Here is a 20087-nt window from a genome sequence, read left to right on the forward strand (position 1 = left end):
GGCCAGCTATAATCATTTAAACAAGAGGGAAGTGTCCAGGTTTTAATCGTCCCCCGCGCTAATCTGGATATTTATTTTCCCTGATCTAAGGATATTCATGGCCTCACTGGGGAGTATACACTGCAGATATACGGTACACACAGTATACACTGCAGATATACGGTACACACAGTATACACTACACACAGTATACACTGCACACAGTATACACTGCAATACATGGGGAGTATACACTGCAGATATACAGTACACACAGTATACACTGCACACAGTATACACTGCACACAGAATACACTGCACACAGTATACACTGCACACAGAATACACTGCAATAAGAATACACTGCAATACATGGGGAGTATACACTGCAGATATAAAGTACACACAGTATACACTGCACACAGTATACACTGCACACAGTATACACTACACACAGTATACACTACACACAGTATACACTACACACAGTATACACTGCAGATATACACTACACACAGTATACACTGCACACAGTATACACTACACACAGTATACACTACACACAGTATACACTACAGTATACACTACACACAGTATACACTGCAGATATACACTACACATAGTATACACTACACACAGTATACACTGATAGTATACACTGCACACAGTATACACTACACACAGTATACACTACAGTATACACTACACACAGTATACAATGCACACAGTATACGCTGCAATACACGGGGAGTATACACTGTAGATATACACTACACACAGTATACACTGCACACAGTATACACTGCACACAGTATACACTACACACAGTATACACTGCAGATATACGCTACACAGTATACACTGCACACAATATACACTACACTCAGTATACACTACAGTATACACTACACACAGTATACACTACACACAGTATACACTGCACACAGTATACACTGCACACAGTATACACTGCACACAGTATACACTGCAGTATACACTATACACAGTATACACTGCACACAGTATACACTGCAATACACGGGGAGTATACACTGCAGATATACAGTACACACAGTATACACTGTGTGCACAGTATACTGCACACAGTATACTACACACAGTATACACTGCACACAGTATACACTGCACACAGTATACACTACACACAGTATGCATTACACACAGTATACACTACACACAGTATACACTACACACAGTATACACTGCAGATGTGTGGAATGGGCTGGATGCAGCAGATGTCTGTCAATAATTAAGCCTGTCTGTAGCATCATAAAGTTAACAACAGTTCCACAGGCTCAGACACTCACCTTTGCCCACTCAAGGATGCAGTCAAGGCAGAAGTAATGCATGCAGTTCTCTGGAGTCCCGATGGCCTGATCCCGGAAGACATTCAGACAGATTGGGCAATTCTCTCCCTCTTCATCAGAGCTGCTGGCCCACTTTTCCCCAGAGCCCAGCTTCTTGTTGGCCGCTCCTCCAGCTCCACCTTCAGCCTCATCGCCATCTTCACCGTCACAAGAAAAGAAAAGAGGCTTTTACAAAATATAATGTATAAATTAACCAACGATACCACTGCCGTTGGCTGAAGGATGGGTGGTGAGTTACCAGGACCTGGCTGATGATGCGGCAACAACCACTTCTCGCTCAAGTGGAAGTGAGGATCCCACACCCAGTTTTCATTGTGGCTCGGCAGTGGAGAGTGTCAGCAGCTTTAAATTCCTGGGAGTGAACATCTCAGATGGCCTCTCCTGGGCCCAGCACAGAGATCTAATCACAAAGGTGGTGCACCAGTGCCTCAACTGTATTTATACGGTTTAAAGTGTTTTGACCTGTCACCGAATATTGAACAACATTGTACACAAGATACTATAGAAAGTATCTTGACCGCTGCATCATGGCCTGGTACGGCAATTCGAACGCACAGGAATTCCAGAGGCTGCAGAGAGCGGTCGACTCAGCCCAGTCCATCATGGGCACAGACCTCCCCACCATTGAAAGCATCTACAACAGGTGCTGCCTCAAGAAGACACAGCATCTATCATCAAGGGTTCCCACCATCACTGTACCACGAGGCAGGAGATACAGAAGCTGAAGTCCCACACCACCAGGTTCAGGAACAGCTACTTCCATACAGTTCTTGCACTGTCCTGCACACACCTCATCCTACCTGAGCATCACTGGACCACCCCAGGCACTACCATGCTCTTGTTTCTCACTGTGTTGTGCACTAATGTCTTGTCTGTACCCAGTGTATTGTATAATGTTTGTGTTCATATAATGCTGCTGCCAAGCAAAGATGCAATTATACCTGTACCTCCCTGTACTTGCACACTTGACAATAAACTCAACTTGGTTTGACCTGATTAACAACATTTATATTAATCTACTTTGAATCACAATGAGCACAACAGTGACACGCAATGTGACAACAATAGCCTGCATGTAGAAGGCATCTTTAACATAGTAAAACTAATTGCCATGGTGCTATACAGAAATGTTATTCCAACCTACACTGATACCAAGCAGTTAGCCGGCTGCAGCTCTTTCCTGGTAAATATGCACTTAACTCCAGATGAACTTCAAGCAGCAACTTCATCACTGAAGTTGGTTGTGAGCTGGTTACCAAGACACTGTGTACAGCAGAGTTTTACATTGTAAACAGCAGCAGGTGACAAGCTAGTCTGATGAAGCTGAACACACACATCCATGCCTGGTTATCTACATTGTTGGTCAGTTTGAGTTCCATCATCTGCAGATTCTTGTGTCTCCAAATGACACAAATATTTGTGAATTTCTGATATGGAAACATTGAAAAACACGAAAAAAACATATTTCAAATTAAAACACTTGATCAAAGGCGAAACGTGGGAAGTCTGTCCTTGCCACCACACTCTGGGCTTTGGGAATGCCCAGCAACTCCAAGTAGTTCTATAACATGCTGCTCTAGAATGCTCCCAGAATCTGGTTTTGTTCCCAAAACACAACGCTTCCACTTATCTGAATTAAAGTCCATTTGCTATTCCTGAGTCCACCGAGCCAGCTTATCAAGATCCTGCTGTATTTCTAATCGCCATCACTGTCTACAGTGTCACCTACTTTATTGTAATCTGTAAACCTTGTGCATTCTCATTCAAATTGCTGGTATAGATGACAAACAGCACTGATCACTGAGGTACACCACTAATCACAGTCTCCAGTCTGAAAAACAACCTCCCACCACCATCCTCATCATGAAGCCAGTTCTCCAGCCAGTCAGCTCGCTCTCTCTGCATGGCATGAGATCTAACAACAGCAGCCTATCGTGCCAGACATACCATGCCCTGGTCGGCAACTCCAGTGCTTCTGCACGTTTTTAATCTACAGTGAAATCTGTACAAATGAGCTGATTCATACCAACTAGCCCATGCCAAGTCAGTGACCACACATCCTGCCAGTCCTGGAGGAAAGTGATCAAGGCCCAGGTCTGTTATCAGCCACAGCAGCTACCATATGGTCATAAGTGATAGGAGTAGAATTAAGTCATTCGGCCCATCAAGTCTAGTCTGCCATTCAATCATGGCTGATCTATGTCTCCCTCTCACTCCCATTCTCCTGACTTCTCCCCATAACCTCTGACACCCGTACTAATCAAGAATCTATCTATGTCTGCGTTACAAATATCCACTGACTTGGCCTCCACAGCCATCTGTGGCAAAGAAATCCACAGATTCCAAAGAAAGTCATCAACTCCTTCCTAAAAGAATGCCCCTTAATTTTAACACTCCTCTGCACTTACATCGTCAGAGTCATGGAAATAAGTGCTTGGGCAGAACCTTATGCCAGCACATGGTTCCATCATGGCAGCATCTGTTTTCAGATGGTCAGTCACTGCCTCAGTGTCAAGGAAGGTTGGAACACCACCCCATGTCCAACAAAGAGTGCTTACTGTCCTGGTTGGCAGCAAACTAGCAACAGAGCTGTGCTAAATGGGCCATTACATTCCTGGCCTCTCAGGCCTGATCTTGCATTGTGCCCCAACAGAACATCCTTTAATTCTGAGGCGATGACCTCTAGGCCTAGACTCTCCTCTCACTAGTGGAAACTTCATCTCCACATCCACTCTATCCAAGCCTTTCACTATTCTGTACGTTTCAATGAGGTCCCCCCTCATTCTTCTAAACTCCAGCAAAGTACATAGAACCATAGACAATAGGTCCAGGAGTCGGCCATTCGGCCCTTAAAGTCAGCACCGCCATTCAATGTGAGCATGGCTGATCATCCACAATCAGTACCCCGTTCCTGCCTTCTCCCCATACCCCTTGATTCTGCTAGCCCTAAAAGCTCTATCTAACTTTCTTTTGAATGCATCCAGTGAATCGGCCTCCACTGCCTTCTGAGGCAGAGAATTCCACAAATTCACAACTCTCTGTGTGGAAAGGTTTTTCCTCATCTCAGTTCTAAATGGCCTACCCCTTATTCTTAAACTGTGGCCCCTAGTTCTGGACTCTCCCAACATCGGGAACGTTTCCTGCATCTAGCCTGTCCAATCCCTTAATAATTTTATATCTTTCTATAAGATCCCCTCTCATCGTTCTAAATTCCAGTGAATACAAACCCAGTCGTTCCATTCTTTCATCATACGGCAGTCCCGCCATCCTGGGAATTAACCTTGTGAAGCTGTGCTGCACTCCCTCAATAGCAAGAATACCCTTCCTCACATTAGGAGACCAAAACTGCACACACTAATCTAGGTGTGGTCTCACTAGGGCCCTGTACAACTGCCAATGGACCTCTTTGCTCTTATACTTAACTCCTCTTGTTCTGAAGGCTAACATGCCATTAGCTTTCTTTACTGCCTGTTGTACCTGCATGCTTACTTTCAGTGACTGTTGAACAAGGACCCCCAAGCCTAGTCGTACTTCTTAACCCAACACCATTCAGGTAATAATCTGCCATCCTGTTGCCGACAAACGCTCATCATGGGTTAACCTACTCATTCCTGGGATCTTTCTTGTAAACTTCCTCTGGACCCTCTCCAGAGCCAGCACATCCTTCCTTGGATATGGTGCCCAAAATTGCTCACAATATCACAAATGCGGCCTGACCAGGGCCGTACAGAGCCTCAGCATTAAATCCCTGTTTTTGTATACAAGCCCTCTTGAAATAAATTGAGTTTGCTTTCTTTACTACCGATTCGACTTGCAGATGAACTTCTTGGGAATCCTGCACCAACAGTCACATTGCACCTCCCATTTCTGGATTCTCTCCCCATTTTGAATATAGTCTATGCCTTGAATCCTACGACCAAAATGCACGACTCCACACTTTGCTACACTATATTCCATCTGCCACTTCCCTGCCCACTCTCCCAACCTGTCCAAGTCCTTCTGCAGAGTCCCTGCTTTCTCTACTCTACCGGCCCTTCCACCTATTTTGATCTCATCCGCAAACTTGGCCACAAAGCCTTCAATCCCCTCGTCCAAATCATTAATATACAACGTGGAGAGCAGCGTCCCCAGCACCGAGCGCTGCGGAACTCTGTTGGTCACTGGAGCTACCAGGAGCCGGCACATTCAGGGCAGGATCAGGTTCAGTTACATTGGCCAGATAGGCTTTCAGATTCACAACGACGGTACTAGACTACCCCCTAGAGGTGCAGCAGGGCAAGAACAAGCTTCTGGAGATAAGACACAAAAAGCTGGTGTAGCACAGCGGGTTAGACAGCAGCTCTGGAGACAAGGAATAGAAATAGGGACCCTTTTTGAAGGAGGGTCTCAACTCGAAACATCACCTATTGCTTTTGTGCAGAGATGTTGCCAGACCCGCTGAGTTACTCCAGTTTTTTGTGTCCATCCGGTTTAAACTAGCATCTGCAATTCCTCCCCACCCAAGAACAAGCTTCCAACTGACTCCCCAACTATCTGGACTACACTTCTTCTCTCCCTGCCTCCGGCAAAGACTCTAACCCCTACTCCCAATTCCTCCGTCTGTGACATGTCTGCGCCCAAGATAAGGTGTTCCATACCAGGGCATCTGAAATATCCTCATTCATTAGGGAACAGGAGTTCCCCTCTCCCATCATAGATGAGGCCCTCACTGGTGTCTCCTCGGTACCCTGCAGCTCCGCCCTTGCTCCCCCTCCCCCCAATCACAACAGGGACTGAGTTGCCCTCGTCCTCACCATTCACCCCATCAGCTGTCGCATACAACACATAATCCTTCGACATTTTCGCCACCTCCAACGGGATCCCACCACGAGCCACATCTTCCCATCTCCACCCCTTTCCGCCTTCCGCAGAGACTGTTCCCTCTGCAACTCCCTGGTTAACTCATCCCTTCCCACCCAAACCACCCCCTCCGCAGGTACCTTCCCTGTTCCTATACCTCCTCCCTCGACTCCGTCCAAGGACCCTAACAGTCTTTTCAGGTGAGGCAGAGGTTCACCTGCACCTCCTCCAACCTCATCTAGTGTATCCGCTGTTCCAGGCGTGGAGTCCTGTACATCGGCGAGACCAAGCGCAGGCTCAGCGATCGTTTCACTGAACACCTCCACACAGTCCGCTTATACCTACCTGATCTCCCGTTTGCGAAACACTTTAACTCCCTCTCCCATTCCCGCACGGACGTTTCTGTCCTGGGCCTCCTCCATTGTTAGTGAGATCCAGCACAAATTGGAGGAACAGCAGCTCATATTTCACTGGGGCAGCTTACACCCCATTGACTTCTCTAACTTCAAATAGCCCTTGCTTTCCCTCTCTCCATCCCTCCCCAGTCCTAGTTCTCTGACCAGTCTGACTGAGCCTGATTAAATGCTATCACTGTATGCTTCAATGCTTGCTTCTCCTAGCGAACAATGTTCTAGTCTACATTAGCCTTGATCTGCATCTCATTTGATGTCTTGTTTTCCTATCTCCCTCTCCCCTGAGTCTGTTTGAAGAAGGGTCTTGACCCAAAACGTCACCCATTCTTAATCAGAGATGCTCCCTGTCCCGTCGAGTTACTTCAGCATTTTGGGTCAAGCTTCCTTTCAGGCTCTGATAGTCATAGAGCTGGCCCTTCCGCCCACCTTGTCCATGTGGCATACAGGGCAAGTGCCATTTGCCTGAATTTGGCCCATATCTCTCTTCCTCCTTCCTATCCATGTTTCTGTCCAAATATCTTTTAAATGTGTCGAGTTCATTGTCAGTTGCACGAGTGAAAATCTTGTTTGCAACAGCACCGTAGACCCAGACAACACACAAAAACATCAATTGTACTTTACTTCAAGTGCAGCTTCATTTTAAATTTTGCAATTGCATTCATATACTTGAAAACACCGTGCTATAAATAGACTTCAAACCTGCACAATCAGATACATTAACAGGTTTGACCAAGGAGCCAGGCAAATGCTCTACCTTCTGCCTCTTCCTCCTCGTCGTCTTCATCTTCATCTTCCTCATCATCATCATCTTCGTCATCCTCCAAGTCATCATCCTCTGCTCCCTCTCCATCGTCATCTGTATCGCCCTCATCCACATCATCACCTTCCTCACTGCTGGACTCTAGCAAAAGGCAACGTCATTCACATTACATACGGGATATTGGTTGGGATCCCATCCATACCCCCTCACCTCCCCTCCCCTCCCTTCTCCCCCTCCCCTTCCCACTTTCTTCCTCCCTCCCCCCTCACCTCCCCTTCCCCCTCACCAACCCTCTCCCCCCCTCACCAACCCTCTCCCCCCTCATCTCCCCTTCCCTCCTGACCCCCCCCCCCCACCTTCCTCCCTCTTCCCGCCCCCCCCCCCCCCCCCCCCCCCCCCAGAGAACGTGGACACACCATTACCCAGTGAGGGTTACAATTCACCACATAACAGCATAGAAAGCCTGATACAGTATCAAGCTTCTTTGGCATAAACGGTATTGGATTATTATTGTCGCGTGGAGATACAGTGAGAAGCTTTTGTTGCATGTACCCAGTTGAATCAAACTACACAAGTACAACAGATGGTGCAGAGAGAAACACACCAGAGTGTAGACAAAGGTTTGACGGCATTGAAGCATCACAGTTACAAGGTAAAGGTCCAGCCGCTGCAATGAGGCAGGTCGGGAGATCAGGACGGGTGCCACTGGTTGATGGGGGGAGGGGGGGGGTTGATGGGGGTAGGGGGGAGGTGGGGATGATGGGGAGGTAGGGTGTGGTGGGGACAGTGGAATTGGGTGATGGGGGGGGGGTGATGGGTGGGGGTGGGGGGGGTGGGGGGTGATGGGGAGGTAGGGTGTGGTGGGGATAGTGGAATTGGGTGTGATGGGGGGTGATGGGGGAATGATGGGTTGGGGGTGGTGGGGGATGGGGGGTGTGGTGGGGGTCGATGGGGGGGTGGGGGGGGGGGGTGGGGGTCGATGGGGGGGTGATGGGCCCAGTGCCTGTTTCCATGCTGCACAACCATCACCATTTTCTTATGGGAGGACCATTCTGATAATGGAGAGGAAGAAGCTGTTCCTGATCTAACAAGGATGAGATCATGTTCTACAGCAGGCCAGTCAATGGTAAATACTCGAGTTACATACTGCAGACAATTTAAAAACTGCTCATGTTGGATTTCAATCAATAAGTTGCAGAGTTACACTCACGTTTAGTAAATTCACATTGCACCAATACGGGCCACTCCCAGGGTCAGGCACTATTCCTGGTGTGATTCACTGTATGGTACCGTTAACCCTTTCAGCTGGATAGAAATGAGGCTTTTACAATTGTTTAGCTGAGGTGAAGATTAAACCATCAGCAGGGCTTTCAGCACTGGCCTCTTTGTAACAGTTTCAGTGGCCACACCAACCCAGATTAGACTGGATTACATTGGTAGCCACAATGCAACCAGACAGGCTTGGATCTGTACTCCTTGATACTGTTAGCCCACAAAACTCGAAACATCTCAGGTTTAATATCAATGTGCGAGTCAGAGGAGGGGGGGGGGGGGATAAAGGAAGGGGAGAGCAGGAGCTGAGTCAAGTTACTTTTATTTCTATAGTACATTTTATAAAACAACTCTCGTTGACCAAAGTGCTTTACATTGTTGTTTACGGACTGGTATCATCCCGGCGAGCGGTCCTGGACATCGGGCCGCCCGTAGCTGCAACTGCGGAGGGCTTGGGGAGACCCTGACCCTGACCACGGGGAACAGTGGAGGAGGAAGACCGACCTTGGTGCCTTCCCACACAGTGAGAAACTTTGGTTCTGCTGTGTGGGGATGTTTTGTGTTGAATTCTATAGTGTGTTGAGTCCTGTTTATTTTTTATTGTATGGCTGTATGGGAATTCATTTCACTGTGCCATCTGGCACACGTGACAATTAAATTTATCTTGTACATTGGTGGAGGTACTAATGTTATACAACATTGGTTCATAGATTAAGAACCTACATAAATACATACATATAGCCCTCCCTCGGAGGACGTCAAGAAAGGCTTGAGAGTAAAGATGAGTTTTAAGTCTCAACTTAAAAGAGTCGATGGAGGGGGCAGTTCTGATGGGAAGAGGGATGCTGTTCCACAGTCTAGGAGCTGCAACTGCTGAGATGCGGTTAATTACTGACGAGTGCCGCTGGTTGGGTGGGTGGGGTGGGGGTGGGGGGGGGGGGGGGGGGGGGGGGGGGGGGGGGGGGGGGGGGGGGGGGGGGGTGGGGGGGGGGGGGGGGGGGGGGGGGGGGGGGGGGTCCCAGTGCCTGTTTCCATGCTGCACAACCATGACCATTGCTCTCATTTACCTTCATCACTGAAAATGGCAATGACTTCCCGTTTCCTTTGAGATTTTCCCAGTGTTACGGATATATTGATCGGTTCATCCTGATCCTCGTCCATGGTTTACATTCAAAAACGAACGGTCTGCAAGAAACAGAATTGTTATCAATTAGAAATCAGCTGTGAGATCAATCATAAAGATACGATAAAGCTGCAGCTGGGGAGGGGAGGGTGGGGGCTCTGATCGGGTGAAACCTGAAGCTCAAATCCTCTTCAGTTCTGAGGGAGCTTTCTGACCTGTAACGTTGACCTGGTTTCTCTTCCCACAGTTACGGCCTGACCTGCTGAGTATTTCCAGCACTTTCCATTTTTGTTTTAGATTACCAGCACATGTAGTTCTTTTCAATGTCATCACAGCTTGTTGCAACTTTCAGATGTCAAAATCAAATGTAATCATTTTAGATCATTTGCTTTCTCTATTGTATTGGAGAGTTTCAAGAGAGAGTTAGCTCTTAGGGCTAAAGGAAGCAAGGAATAGGGAGAAAAATCAGGAACAGGGTACTGATATTAGACAATCAGCCATGATCATATTGAATGGCAATGCTGGCTCGAAGGGCCCAATGGCCTCCTCCTGCACCTATGTTAATGTTCAATGTTTCTATGAATAGACCAGTTGAGATATAAAGTTGTTGAGTCACAAATAGACATGGAGTAACTCAGCGGGTCTGGCAGCATCTCTGGAGAATGTGGACAGGTACAAAGTGCTGGAGTAACTCAGCGGGTCAGGCAGCATCTCTGGAGAACGTGGACAGGTACAAAGAGATTAGTTAAAACAAATGTAGGTCCCTTGGAGTCAGAAACAGGTGAATTGATCATGGGGAACAAGGACATGGCAGACCAATTGAATAACTACTTTGGTTCTGTCTTCACAGGGGACCAGGGGTCAAATGAGATGGAGGAACTGAGTGAAATCCAGGTTAGACGGGAAGTGGTGTTAGGTAAATTGAATGGATTAAAGGCCGATAAATCCCCAGGGCCAGATAGGCTGCATCCCAGAGTATTTCAGGAAGTAGCCCCAGAAATAGTGGATGCATTAGTGATAATTTTTCAAAACTCTTTAGATTCTGTACTAGTTCCTGAGGATTGGATGGTAGCTAATGTATCCCCACATTTTAAAAAGGGAGGGAGAGAGAAAACGGGGAATTACAGACCAGTTAGTCTAACGTCGGTAGTGGGGAAACTGCTAGAATCAGTTATTAAAGATGGGATAGCAGCACATTTGGAAAGTGGTGAAATCATTGGACAAAGTCAGCATGGATTTATGAAAGGGAAATCATGTCTGACAAAACTTATAGAATTTTTCGAGGATGTAACTAGTAGAGTGGATAACGGAGAACCAGTGGATGTGTTCTATCTGGACTTTCAGAAGGCTTTCGACAAGGTCCCACATAAGAGATTAGTATACAAACTTAAAGCATGCGGTATTGGGGGTTCAGTATTGATGTGGATAGAGAACTGGCTGTCAGACAGGAAGCAAAGAGTAGGAGTAAACGGGTCCTTTTCACAATGGCAGGCAGTGACTAGTGGGGTACCGCAAGGCTCAGTGCTGGGACCACAGCTATTTACGATATATATTAATGATTTGGACGAGGGAATTGAATGCAACATCTCCAAATGTGTGGATGACACAAAGCTGGGGGGCAGTGTTAGCTGTGTGGAGGATGCTAGGAGGCTGCAAGGTGACTTGGATAGGCTGGGTGAGTGGGCAAATGCATGGCAGATGCAGTATAATGTGGATAAATGTGAGGTTATCCACTTTGGTAGTAAAATCAGGAAAGTAGACTATTATCTGAATGGTGGCCGATTAGGAAAGGGGGAGATGCAACGAGACCTGGGTGTCATGGTACACCAGTCATTAAAAGTAGGCATGCAGGTGCAGCAGGCAGTGAAGAAGGCGAATGGTATGTTAGCATTCATAGCAAAAGGATTTGAGTATAGGAGCAGGGAGGTTCTACTGCAGTTGTACAGGGTCTTGGTGAGACCACACCTGGAGTATTGCGTACAGTTTTGGTCTCCTAATCTGAGGAAGGACATTCTTGCCATAGAGGGAGTATAGAGAAGGTTCACCAGACTGATTCCTGGGATGTCAGGACTTTCATATGAAGAAAGACTGGATAGACTCAGTTTGTACTCGCTAGAATTTAGGAGATTGAGGGGGGATTTATAGAAACTTACAAAATTCTTAAGGGGTTGAACAGGCTTGATGCAGGAAGATTGTTCCCGATGTTGGGGAAGTCCAGAACAAGGGGTCACAGTTTAAGGATAAGGGGGAAATCTTTTAGGACCGAGATGAGGAAAACATTTTTCACAGAGAGTGGTGAATCTCTGGAATTCTCTGCCACAGAAGGTAGTTGAGGCCAGTTCATTGGCTAAATTTAAGAGGGAGTTAGATGTGGCCCTTGTGGCTAAAGGGATCAGGGGGTATGGAGAGAAGGCAGGTACAGGATACTGAGTTGGATGATCAGCCATGATCATATCGAATGGCGGTGCAGGCTCGAAGGGCCGAAGGGCCGAATGGCCTACTCCTGCACCTATTTTCCATGTTTCATGTGGACAGGTACAAAGTGCTGGAGTAACTCAGCGGGTCAGGCAGCATCTCTGGAGAACGTGGACAGGTACTAAGTGCCGGAGTAACTCAGTGGGTCAGGCAGCATCTCTGGATAAACGCATTTTGTGTTTATCTTAGGAATATACCAGCATCTGCAGTTCCATTTTATTACTGGGCTTGTCTCATTTTCTGAATTTGCCCCATAAATCCCTACGGCCTTCCTTCCCATCCATCAGAAACGGTATGATGGAACTTTATTTATCCCAGGAGGTAATAAATAAAGAAGAGATTTAGAAGAGATCCTGACCCAAAACGTCACCTATCCTTGTTTTCTAGAGATGCTGCTAGGTTACTCCAGCACTTTGTGTCTTTTTTTTTGTAAACCAGCATCTGCAGTTCCTTGTATCTACCCTCTAGTTTCAGATCTGCTCTATTTTCAGCATTTTGGATTTTCTGAAGTGATTGGCCTGGTGTGTGTGCACACACAGGTCTGAGCTCCCACAGCCAGTTTGAATATCCAGAGAGCTATTCATAGTGTGAGGCCGGCTGACATTGCAGCTTTGTCATCTGTTGGTAAGTCACGGTCGGCATCTACTTGGCAAACTTCCTCCTGATTTCACCTTGTTCTGGGGTATGGCATGGCCCCCATTTTAATTGATGCAACTTGTTTAACATATGATTCAGTATTAATGGATGAAGTAGCAAGGCAGCTTGATGGAGCAGTCTGGCTATAATGCTGGGCCTCTCTGAGCTGCAGCTGTCACCTCTGCAGCATTTATATAACAGTGTCTCACAGCCCTCTACAAATGACAAACGTTTTGAAGTCTAACCTTTGTTTAGTGGGCAAATAACCATATAACCATATAACAATTACAGCACGGAAACAGACCATCTCGGCCCTTCTAGTCCATGCCGAACACGTATTCTCCCCTAGTCCAATCTACCTGCACTCAGACCATAACCCTCCATTCCTTTCCCGTCCATATAACTATCCAATTTATTTTTAAATGATAAAATCAAACCTGCCTCCACCACCTTCACTGGAAGCTCATTCCACACAGCTACCGCTCTCTGAGTAAAGAAGTTCCCCCTCATGTTACCCCTAAACTTCTGTCCCTTAATTCTCAAGTCATGTCCTCTTGTTTGAATCTTCCCTATTCTCAATGGAGGAGATAATTTATGCACAATAGTATTACTGACGGTAATTAAATAACTGATCGGTAGAGATTTGTTTGAGGGATCAATTGATGAGAAGTTTCCATTGCACCACCACACGGTCACACCTTATGACCATTTGTCATTGATTCTTATCCACTGTTTGCACTGTGGCTCCATGCTGTGTCCATAGCAAAAGTCTGTCAACCTTAAGCTTAAAATGTTTTAACACTATCACTATTGTTTCAGAAAGAAGTGATCCACATTCAGCCTCACTGCAAAGCCCTTAACTTCACCCTGAATGTCCTGTCTCCATTTTTAAGCCCCTTATTTAAGACTGCCACCAACAGCAAAACAGTTCTTCTAACTTCTTCAAATCTCCGATTGAAGTTAAGATGGGAGGGGAGCAACCATGACTCAACTGTTTAAGAGAAGAAGGCAGAGCAGAGGAACTATTAGTCTGAGATTGGTATAAACCTGAAATCTGTAAGTGATGTGATAGCAAGAATCTTGGAAACTAATATAATGGAACAGTCAGTATGGAGAAGGAAGAGAAATCATGTTTGACTCCGTTACTAAATATCTTTCAGGGTGTATCGAGTACATTAGATGAGGGGGAGACAGTAGGTCTTCAGGGGTTTTTTGAGGACCCTGGCAGATTGATCAACAAGGATAAAGCACGTGGAATTGGGCACAATCTACATGCGGATTGAGAGTTAATCAAAGAGCAGGAATAAATGGATCCTTCTCACTTTGACAGACTGTGAGTGCAGAGATCAGTGGTCGATATTACCTCCTGATAAACAAGGCAGGCCATTCAGCCCATTGAATCAATGCTGGTTTTCAGAGAGATAACATTCCACACACTTCTCTGTAATCTATTGTCTAATACTTAACCATTAGCACCAATTCAACCACCCAACTATCTCCACTGGAGGTTCTTTACAGTACCAACTAACCCTGTAACCCACAGTACCAACTAACCCCACAGTACCAACTAACCTGTAACCCACAGTACCAACTAACCCTGTAACCCACAGTACCAACTAACCCTGTAACCCACAGTACCAACTAACCCTGTAACCCACAGTACCAACTAACCCTGTAACATCCAGCACCAACTAACCCTGTAACCCACAGTACCAACTAACCCTGTAACCCACAGTACCAACTAACTAACCCTGTAACACAGTACCAACTAACCCTGTAACACAGCACCAACTAACCCTGTAACCCACAGTACCAACTAACCCTGTAACCCACAGTACCAACTAACCCTGTAACCCACAGTACCAACTAACCCTGTAACCCACAGCACCAACTAACCTGTAACCCACAGTACCAACTAACCTGTAACCTCCAGCACCAACTAACCCTGTAACCTCCAGCACCAACTAACCCTGTAACCCACAGTAGCAACTAACCCTGTAACCCACAGTAGTAACTAACCCTGTAACCCACAGTAGCAAGCAACTAACCCTGTAACCCACAGTACCCTGTAAACTAACTAACCTGTAACCCACAGTACCAACTAACCTGTAACCCACAGTACCAACTAACCCTGTAACCCACAGTACCAACTAACCCTGTAACCCACAGTACCAACTAACCCTGTAACCCACAGTACCAACTAACCTGTAACACACAGTACCAACTTTGAACATCGAGAGACTAGATGTCCCTGTACGCAGGCCACTAACTAACATAATGGTAAAGCCGCAATAAGGAAGGCAAGTGATATATAATGGCCTTCATGGCCCCAGGATTTGATTGCAAGAGTAAAGGTGCATTATTACAATAATATAGGGTCCGCTTGAAACCATGTAGAAACAAGATGCTGATTTACAAATGAAGACAGAGGGAGCTGGAGTAACTTGAGTCTGAAGAAGGGTCCCGACCTGAAATGTCACCTATCCATGTTCTCCCGAGATGCTGCCTGACCAACTGAGCTACTCCAGCACTACGCATCTTCTCTCCTCCATGAAAAAAATTCTGAAAAAATGCACACAATTTTAGTCCCAATACCTAAAAAAATAAGTCAGCCGGAAAAAGCACACAGAACAGTAGATCAATCACTTCTGTCCAGAGATGCTGCCTGTCCCATTCAGTTACTCCAGCATTTTGTGTCTATCTTCAGAGTACAAGGACAAACCATTTGGCCGACAATGTCTGTGACGAACCCAATGCCAAGTTAAAGTAATCTTCTCTGTCTGCATATGATCCGTATCCCTCCATTCCATGCACACTCATGTTCCGATCCACGAGCCTTTTAAAAAGCCACTGAAATATCTGCCTCCACCACCACCCTCGACAGCACCTTCCACACACTCACTACACTGTATCAAAAACTTGCCCAGCTCACCTCCTTCAAACTTTGACCCTCTCACCAAAGTTATGACAGCTAGTCATATATAAGCATTTGGATAAACAGGGTCCTATTAGGAACAGTCAACATTGATTTGTGCCTGGAAGGCCATGTTTGACAAATCTTCTTGAATTTTTTGAAGAGGTTACTAGGGAAATTGATGAGGGTAAAGCAGTGGATGTTGTCTATATGGACTTTAGTAAGGCCTTTGACAAGGTTCGTCATGGAAGGTTGGTTAAGAAGGTTCAATTGTTGGGTATAAATGCAGGAGTAGCAAGATGGATTCAACAGTGGCTGAATGGGAGACGCCAGAGGGTAATGGTGGATGGATGTTTGTCAGGTTGGAGGCCAGTGACTAGTGGGGTGCCTCAGGGATCTGTGTTGGGTCCACTGTTGTTTGTTATGTACATCAATGATCTGGATGAAGGTGTGGTAAATTGGATTAGTAAGTATGCAGATGATACTAAGATAGGTGGTGTTGTGGATAATGAAGTAGATTTCCAAAGTCTACAGAGAGATTTAGGCCATTTGGAAGAATGGGCTGAAAGATGGCAGATGGAGTTTAATGCTGATACATGTTAGGTGCTACATCTTGGCAGGCCAAATCAAAATAGGACGTACATGGTAAATGGTAGTGAATTGAGGAATGCAGTTGAACAGAGGGATCTAGGAATAACTGTGCATAGTTCCCTGAAGGTGGAATCTCATGTAGATAGGGTGGTAAAGAAAGCTTTTGGTATGCTAGCCTTTATAAATCAGAGCATTGAGTATAGAAGTTGGGATGTAATGTTAAAAATGTACAAGGCATTGGTGAGACCAACTCTGGAGTATGGTGTACAATTTTGTTCGCCCAATTATAGGAAGGATGTCAACAAAATAGAGAGAGTACAGGGGAGATTTACTAGAATGTTGCCTGGGTTTCAGCAACTAAGTTACAGAGAAAGGTTGAATAAGTTAGGTCTTTATTCTCTGGAGCGCAGAAGGTTAAGGGGGGGACTTGATAGAGGTCTTTAAAATGATGAGAGGGATAGACAGAGTTGACGTGGACAAGCTTTTCCCATTGAGAGTAGGGAAGATTCAAACAAGAGGACATGACTTCAGAATTAAGGGACAAAAGTTTAGGGGTAACATGAGGGGGAATTTCTTTACTCAGAGAGTGGTAGCTGTGTGGAATGAGCTTCCAGTGGAAGTGGTGGAGGCAGGTTCGATTTTATCATTTAAAAATAAATTGGATAGGTATATGGATGGGAAAAGAATGGAGTGTTATGGTCTGAGTGCAGGTAGATGGGACTAGGAGAAAATAATTGTTCGGCACGGACTTGTAGGGCCGAGATGGCCTGTTTCCGTGCTGTAATTGTTATATGGTTATATAGTCTTTGACATTTCTACTCTGGGGAAAAAGGGGTCTGACTGTCGGCCCTAACCATGCCTCTGAAAATCCAGAGAACACAATCAAGGTTTGTCCAACTTCTCCTTATACCTAATACCACCTTAAGCAGGCAATATAATGGTAAATCTCTTCTGCACCCTCTCTAAACCCTTCACATTCTTCCTGTAATGGGACAAAAACTTTTCACTCTGTGCACATGACAATAATAAACAAACAAACAGAACTCGAGTCAAGTCAAGTTTATTCGTCACATACACATACGAGACGTGCAGTGAAGTGCGCATAATGCTCCAAATACAGCCTAACCAAAGTTTTATAAAGCTGCAACATGACTTCCTGACTCATATAATCATACAACCAAGGGCAAGCATACCGTGGGCCTTCTTTACCACTCTATCTATTATTGTTGCTACTTTCATGGAGCTATGGACTTAGACCCCAAGATCCGTCTGTACATCAATGCTACTAAGGCTCTTTTGTTAACCATATACTTCATATTCAATATCCCAAAGCGCGCCACCTCACACTTGCTTGGATCAAACTCCACCCGACTCATAGCTGAAACTGATCTAAATCTCGCTCTATCCTTTGACAGCATTCCTACTTTCACAACTCCACCAATTTTGGTATAATCTGCAAATTTACTAACAAACCCATTTACTTTTACACCCAAGTTGTTTACATCTATCACAAACAGAGGTCCTAAGGCAGATTCCTGCAGAACACCACTGGTCACAGGCTTCCATCTGCAAGCAAGGAAACGGACGGAGTGCAACATCTCACAATGGTTCTGGGATGACAGGTCTGTCCAATGTGGAGAGAACTGGGTCCTATCAGCTTCTATTATCTCATATTTTGAAGAATGTATGGTGACTACATCAAAAGCATTCAAACTTACCAGGCTGGACATGAAGAAAATGTTTCCTTTGCTGAGGATATAAAACCATGAGGTAGTTTGGACAATAAGGGACAAGCCAGCTTGGACCAAAATGAGAATAAATATCTTAATCAAAAGGATCTTTATACTTCTCTACACTATGGGGCTGCAAGTCTCGCTTATTGAAGAAGGGTCCCAACCCGAAACGTCACCCATTCCTTCTCTCCAGAGATGCTGCCTGTCCCGCTTAGTTACTCCAGCATTTTGTGTCTACCTTCGCTAATTGAACAAATCCAAAGGACAGACTGAGAGATTTCTGAGTCTGGGAAGAAAAAACCATCCGTGATCTTGTTGAATGTTGAGCAGGATGAAGAGTCCTGATGGCCTACTTCTTATGCTTCTTTTATCCCTCAGCTACCAGTCATTTTCAAAGGGGAATACAATGAATTTTTGAAAAGGAGAATTGTGAAGTATTATTTAGAGAGATGGGAAGAAAGAATTAGGGTTGTGGGAAGTCTTGCAGGCAACCAATACACATTCATTTTGTGCAGCATGATTTTGATCTTTGAATGTGATTGTAGGTTATATTATGTGGAATAGACAAGGTGGAAACAGGCCATTCGGCCACCCCGTCCTGTTCCTCGTCTACAACCATTTGGATGCAGCCATGGGGTGGAATTTCATGGGATCTCTGCAAATTAAACCGGGAATAACTGTGTTCACACAGAGGCCCGTGAGGAGCAGCAACCGTGTAGAGGGGCCTGGAACATGGGCCCGGGCCTGGGCCTGGCGCCGGTCCCTGGGCCGTGGGTTCAAGGCCGAGGCCCTGGTGCCTGAGGCCTGAGTCCGGGGCCTGGAGCCGAGGCCGAGGCCGGGGAGCCGCGACCCTGTGCTGGGCCTGGAGCCTGGAGCCTGGGCTCCCCTCAGCCCGGCCCCGGCCTGTAGGCCTCAGGCCCCGGCTCGACCCGCGGCCTCGCGTTGTTCCCACCCCCAGGCCCCGCGCTCCAGGCCCCGGCTCATTCTCACCTCTCGCCGCCCTCCGCGGGTCGAGGCGCTCCCGGGTCGCCTGTCACAGCCGCCTCGCCGCCGCCGCCGCCCGCCCGCCCGCGATCACAGCGCCGAGTGGGGCCGAGTGTGGAGCGGCCACCGGAGGGAGGGAGCCGAGTGGGGCCGACAACAGCCGAGTGGAGCCGAGTGGGGCCGACAACAGCCGAGTCCGCCCGACAACAGCCGAGCGGAGCCGAGTGGGGCCGAGTGGGGCCGAGTGGAGCCGAGCGCCGGCGGCCGGAGGGGGGAGGGAGCCGAGTCCGCCCGAGCGCTGGCGGAGAGAGCCGAGTCGAGCCGAGCCCAGCCGAGCCCGCTGACCCCCCTCCCCGGGACAGCAGCGAGAGGCCGCTCAGCCCCTCAGTGTCCCAGCCTACAACACGGAAACAGGCCCTTCGGCCCCTCTCGCCCATGCTGCCCTACATGCCCCGTCTATCCCGCTAACCCTTTCCCGTCCATGTACCTGTCTGTGTCCTTTAAACATTGTTATAGTCCCTGCCTCAACTAACTCCTTGTCCCACACACCCACCGCCTTCTGAGTGAAGACAGACACTAAAGGATGGAGGAGTAACTCAGCGGGTCAGGCAGCATCTCTGGAGAAACATAGACAATAGGTGCAGGAGTAGAGGCCATTCGGCCCTTCGAGCCAGCACCGTCATTCAATATGATCATGGCTGATCATCCAGAATCATTACCCCGTTCCTGCTTTTTCCCCATATCCTTTGATTCCTTTAGCCCCAAGAGCTAAATCTAACTCCCTCTTGAACACATCCAATAAATCGGCCTCCACTGCCATATGTGGCAGAGAATTCCACAGATTCACAAATCTCTGGTTGAAAAAGTTTTTCCCCATCTCAGTCCTAAATGGCCTTCCCCAAATTCTTAAACTGTGACCCCTGGTTCTGGACTCCCCCAACATTGGGAACATTTTTCCTGCATCCAATCCTCTAAGAATG

General features: G+C 46.8%; 1 protein-coding gene across 2 annotated transcripts in view; it reads right to left on the minus strand.

The window, feature by feature from the left end:
• Positions 1–19247, minus strand: part of phrf1 (PHD and ring finger domains 1) — a 67525-nt gene extending 48278 nt beyond the window's left edge. The window contains exons 1-5 of one of the 2 annotated variants that reach the window (XM_055649117.1): positions 19114–19236; positions 15354–15447; positions 9719–9836; positions 7374–7520; positions 1308–1504 (exon numbers count right to left, since the gene is read on the minus strand). In XM_055649117.1, coding sequence (XP_055505092.1) covers positions 1308–1504; positions 7374–7520; positions 9719–9812 — 438 coding nt within the window. In that variant the 5' untranslated portion in view covers positions 9813–9836; positions 15354–15447; positions 19114–19236. Of the gene's footprint in view, positions 1–1307; positions 1505–7373; positions 7521–9718; positions 9837–15353; positions 15448–19113 lie in introns of both variants that reach the window. The other variant, XM_055649118.1, reaches the window with a different exon arrangement.
• Positions 19248–20087: the final 840 nt, after the last annotated feature.

Source organism: Leucoraja erinacea, chromosome 18, assembly GCF_028641065.1.
Source record: "Leucoraja erinacea ecotype New England chromosome 18, Leri_hhj_1, whole genome shotgun sequence".
NCBI classification, from domain to species: Eukaryota; Metazoa; Chordata; class Chondrichthyes; order Rajiformes; family Rajidae; genus Leucoraja; species Leucoraja erinaceus.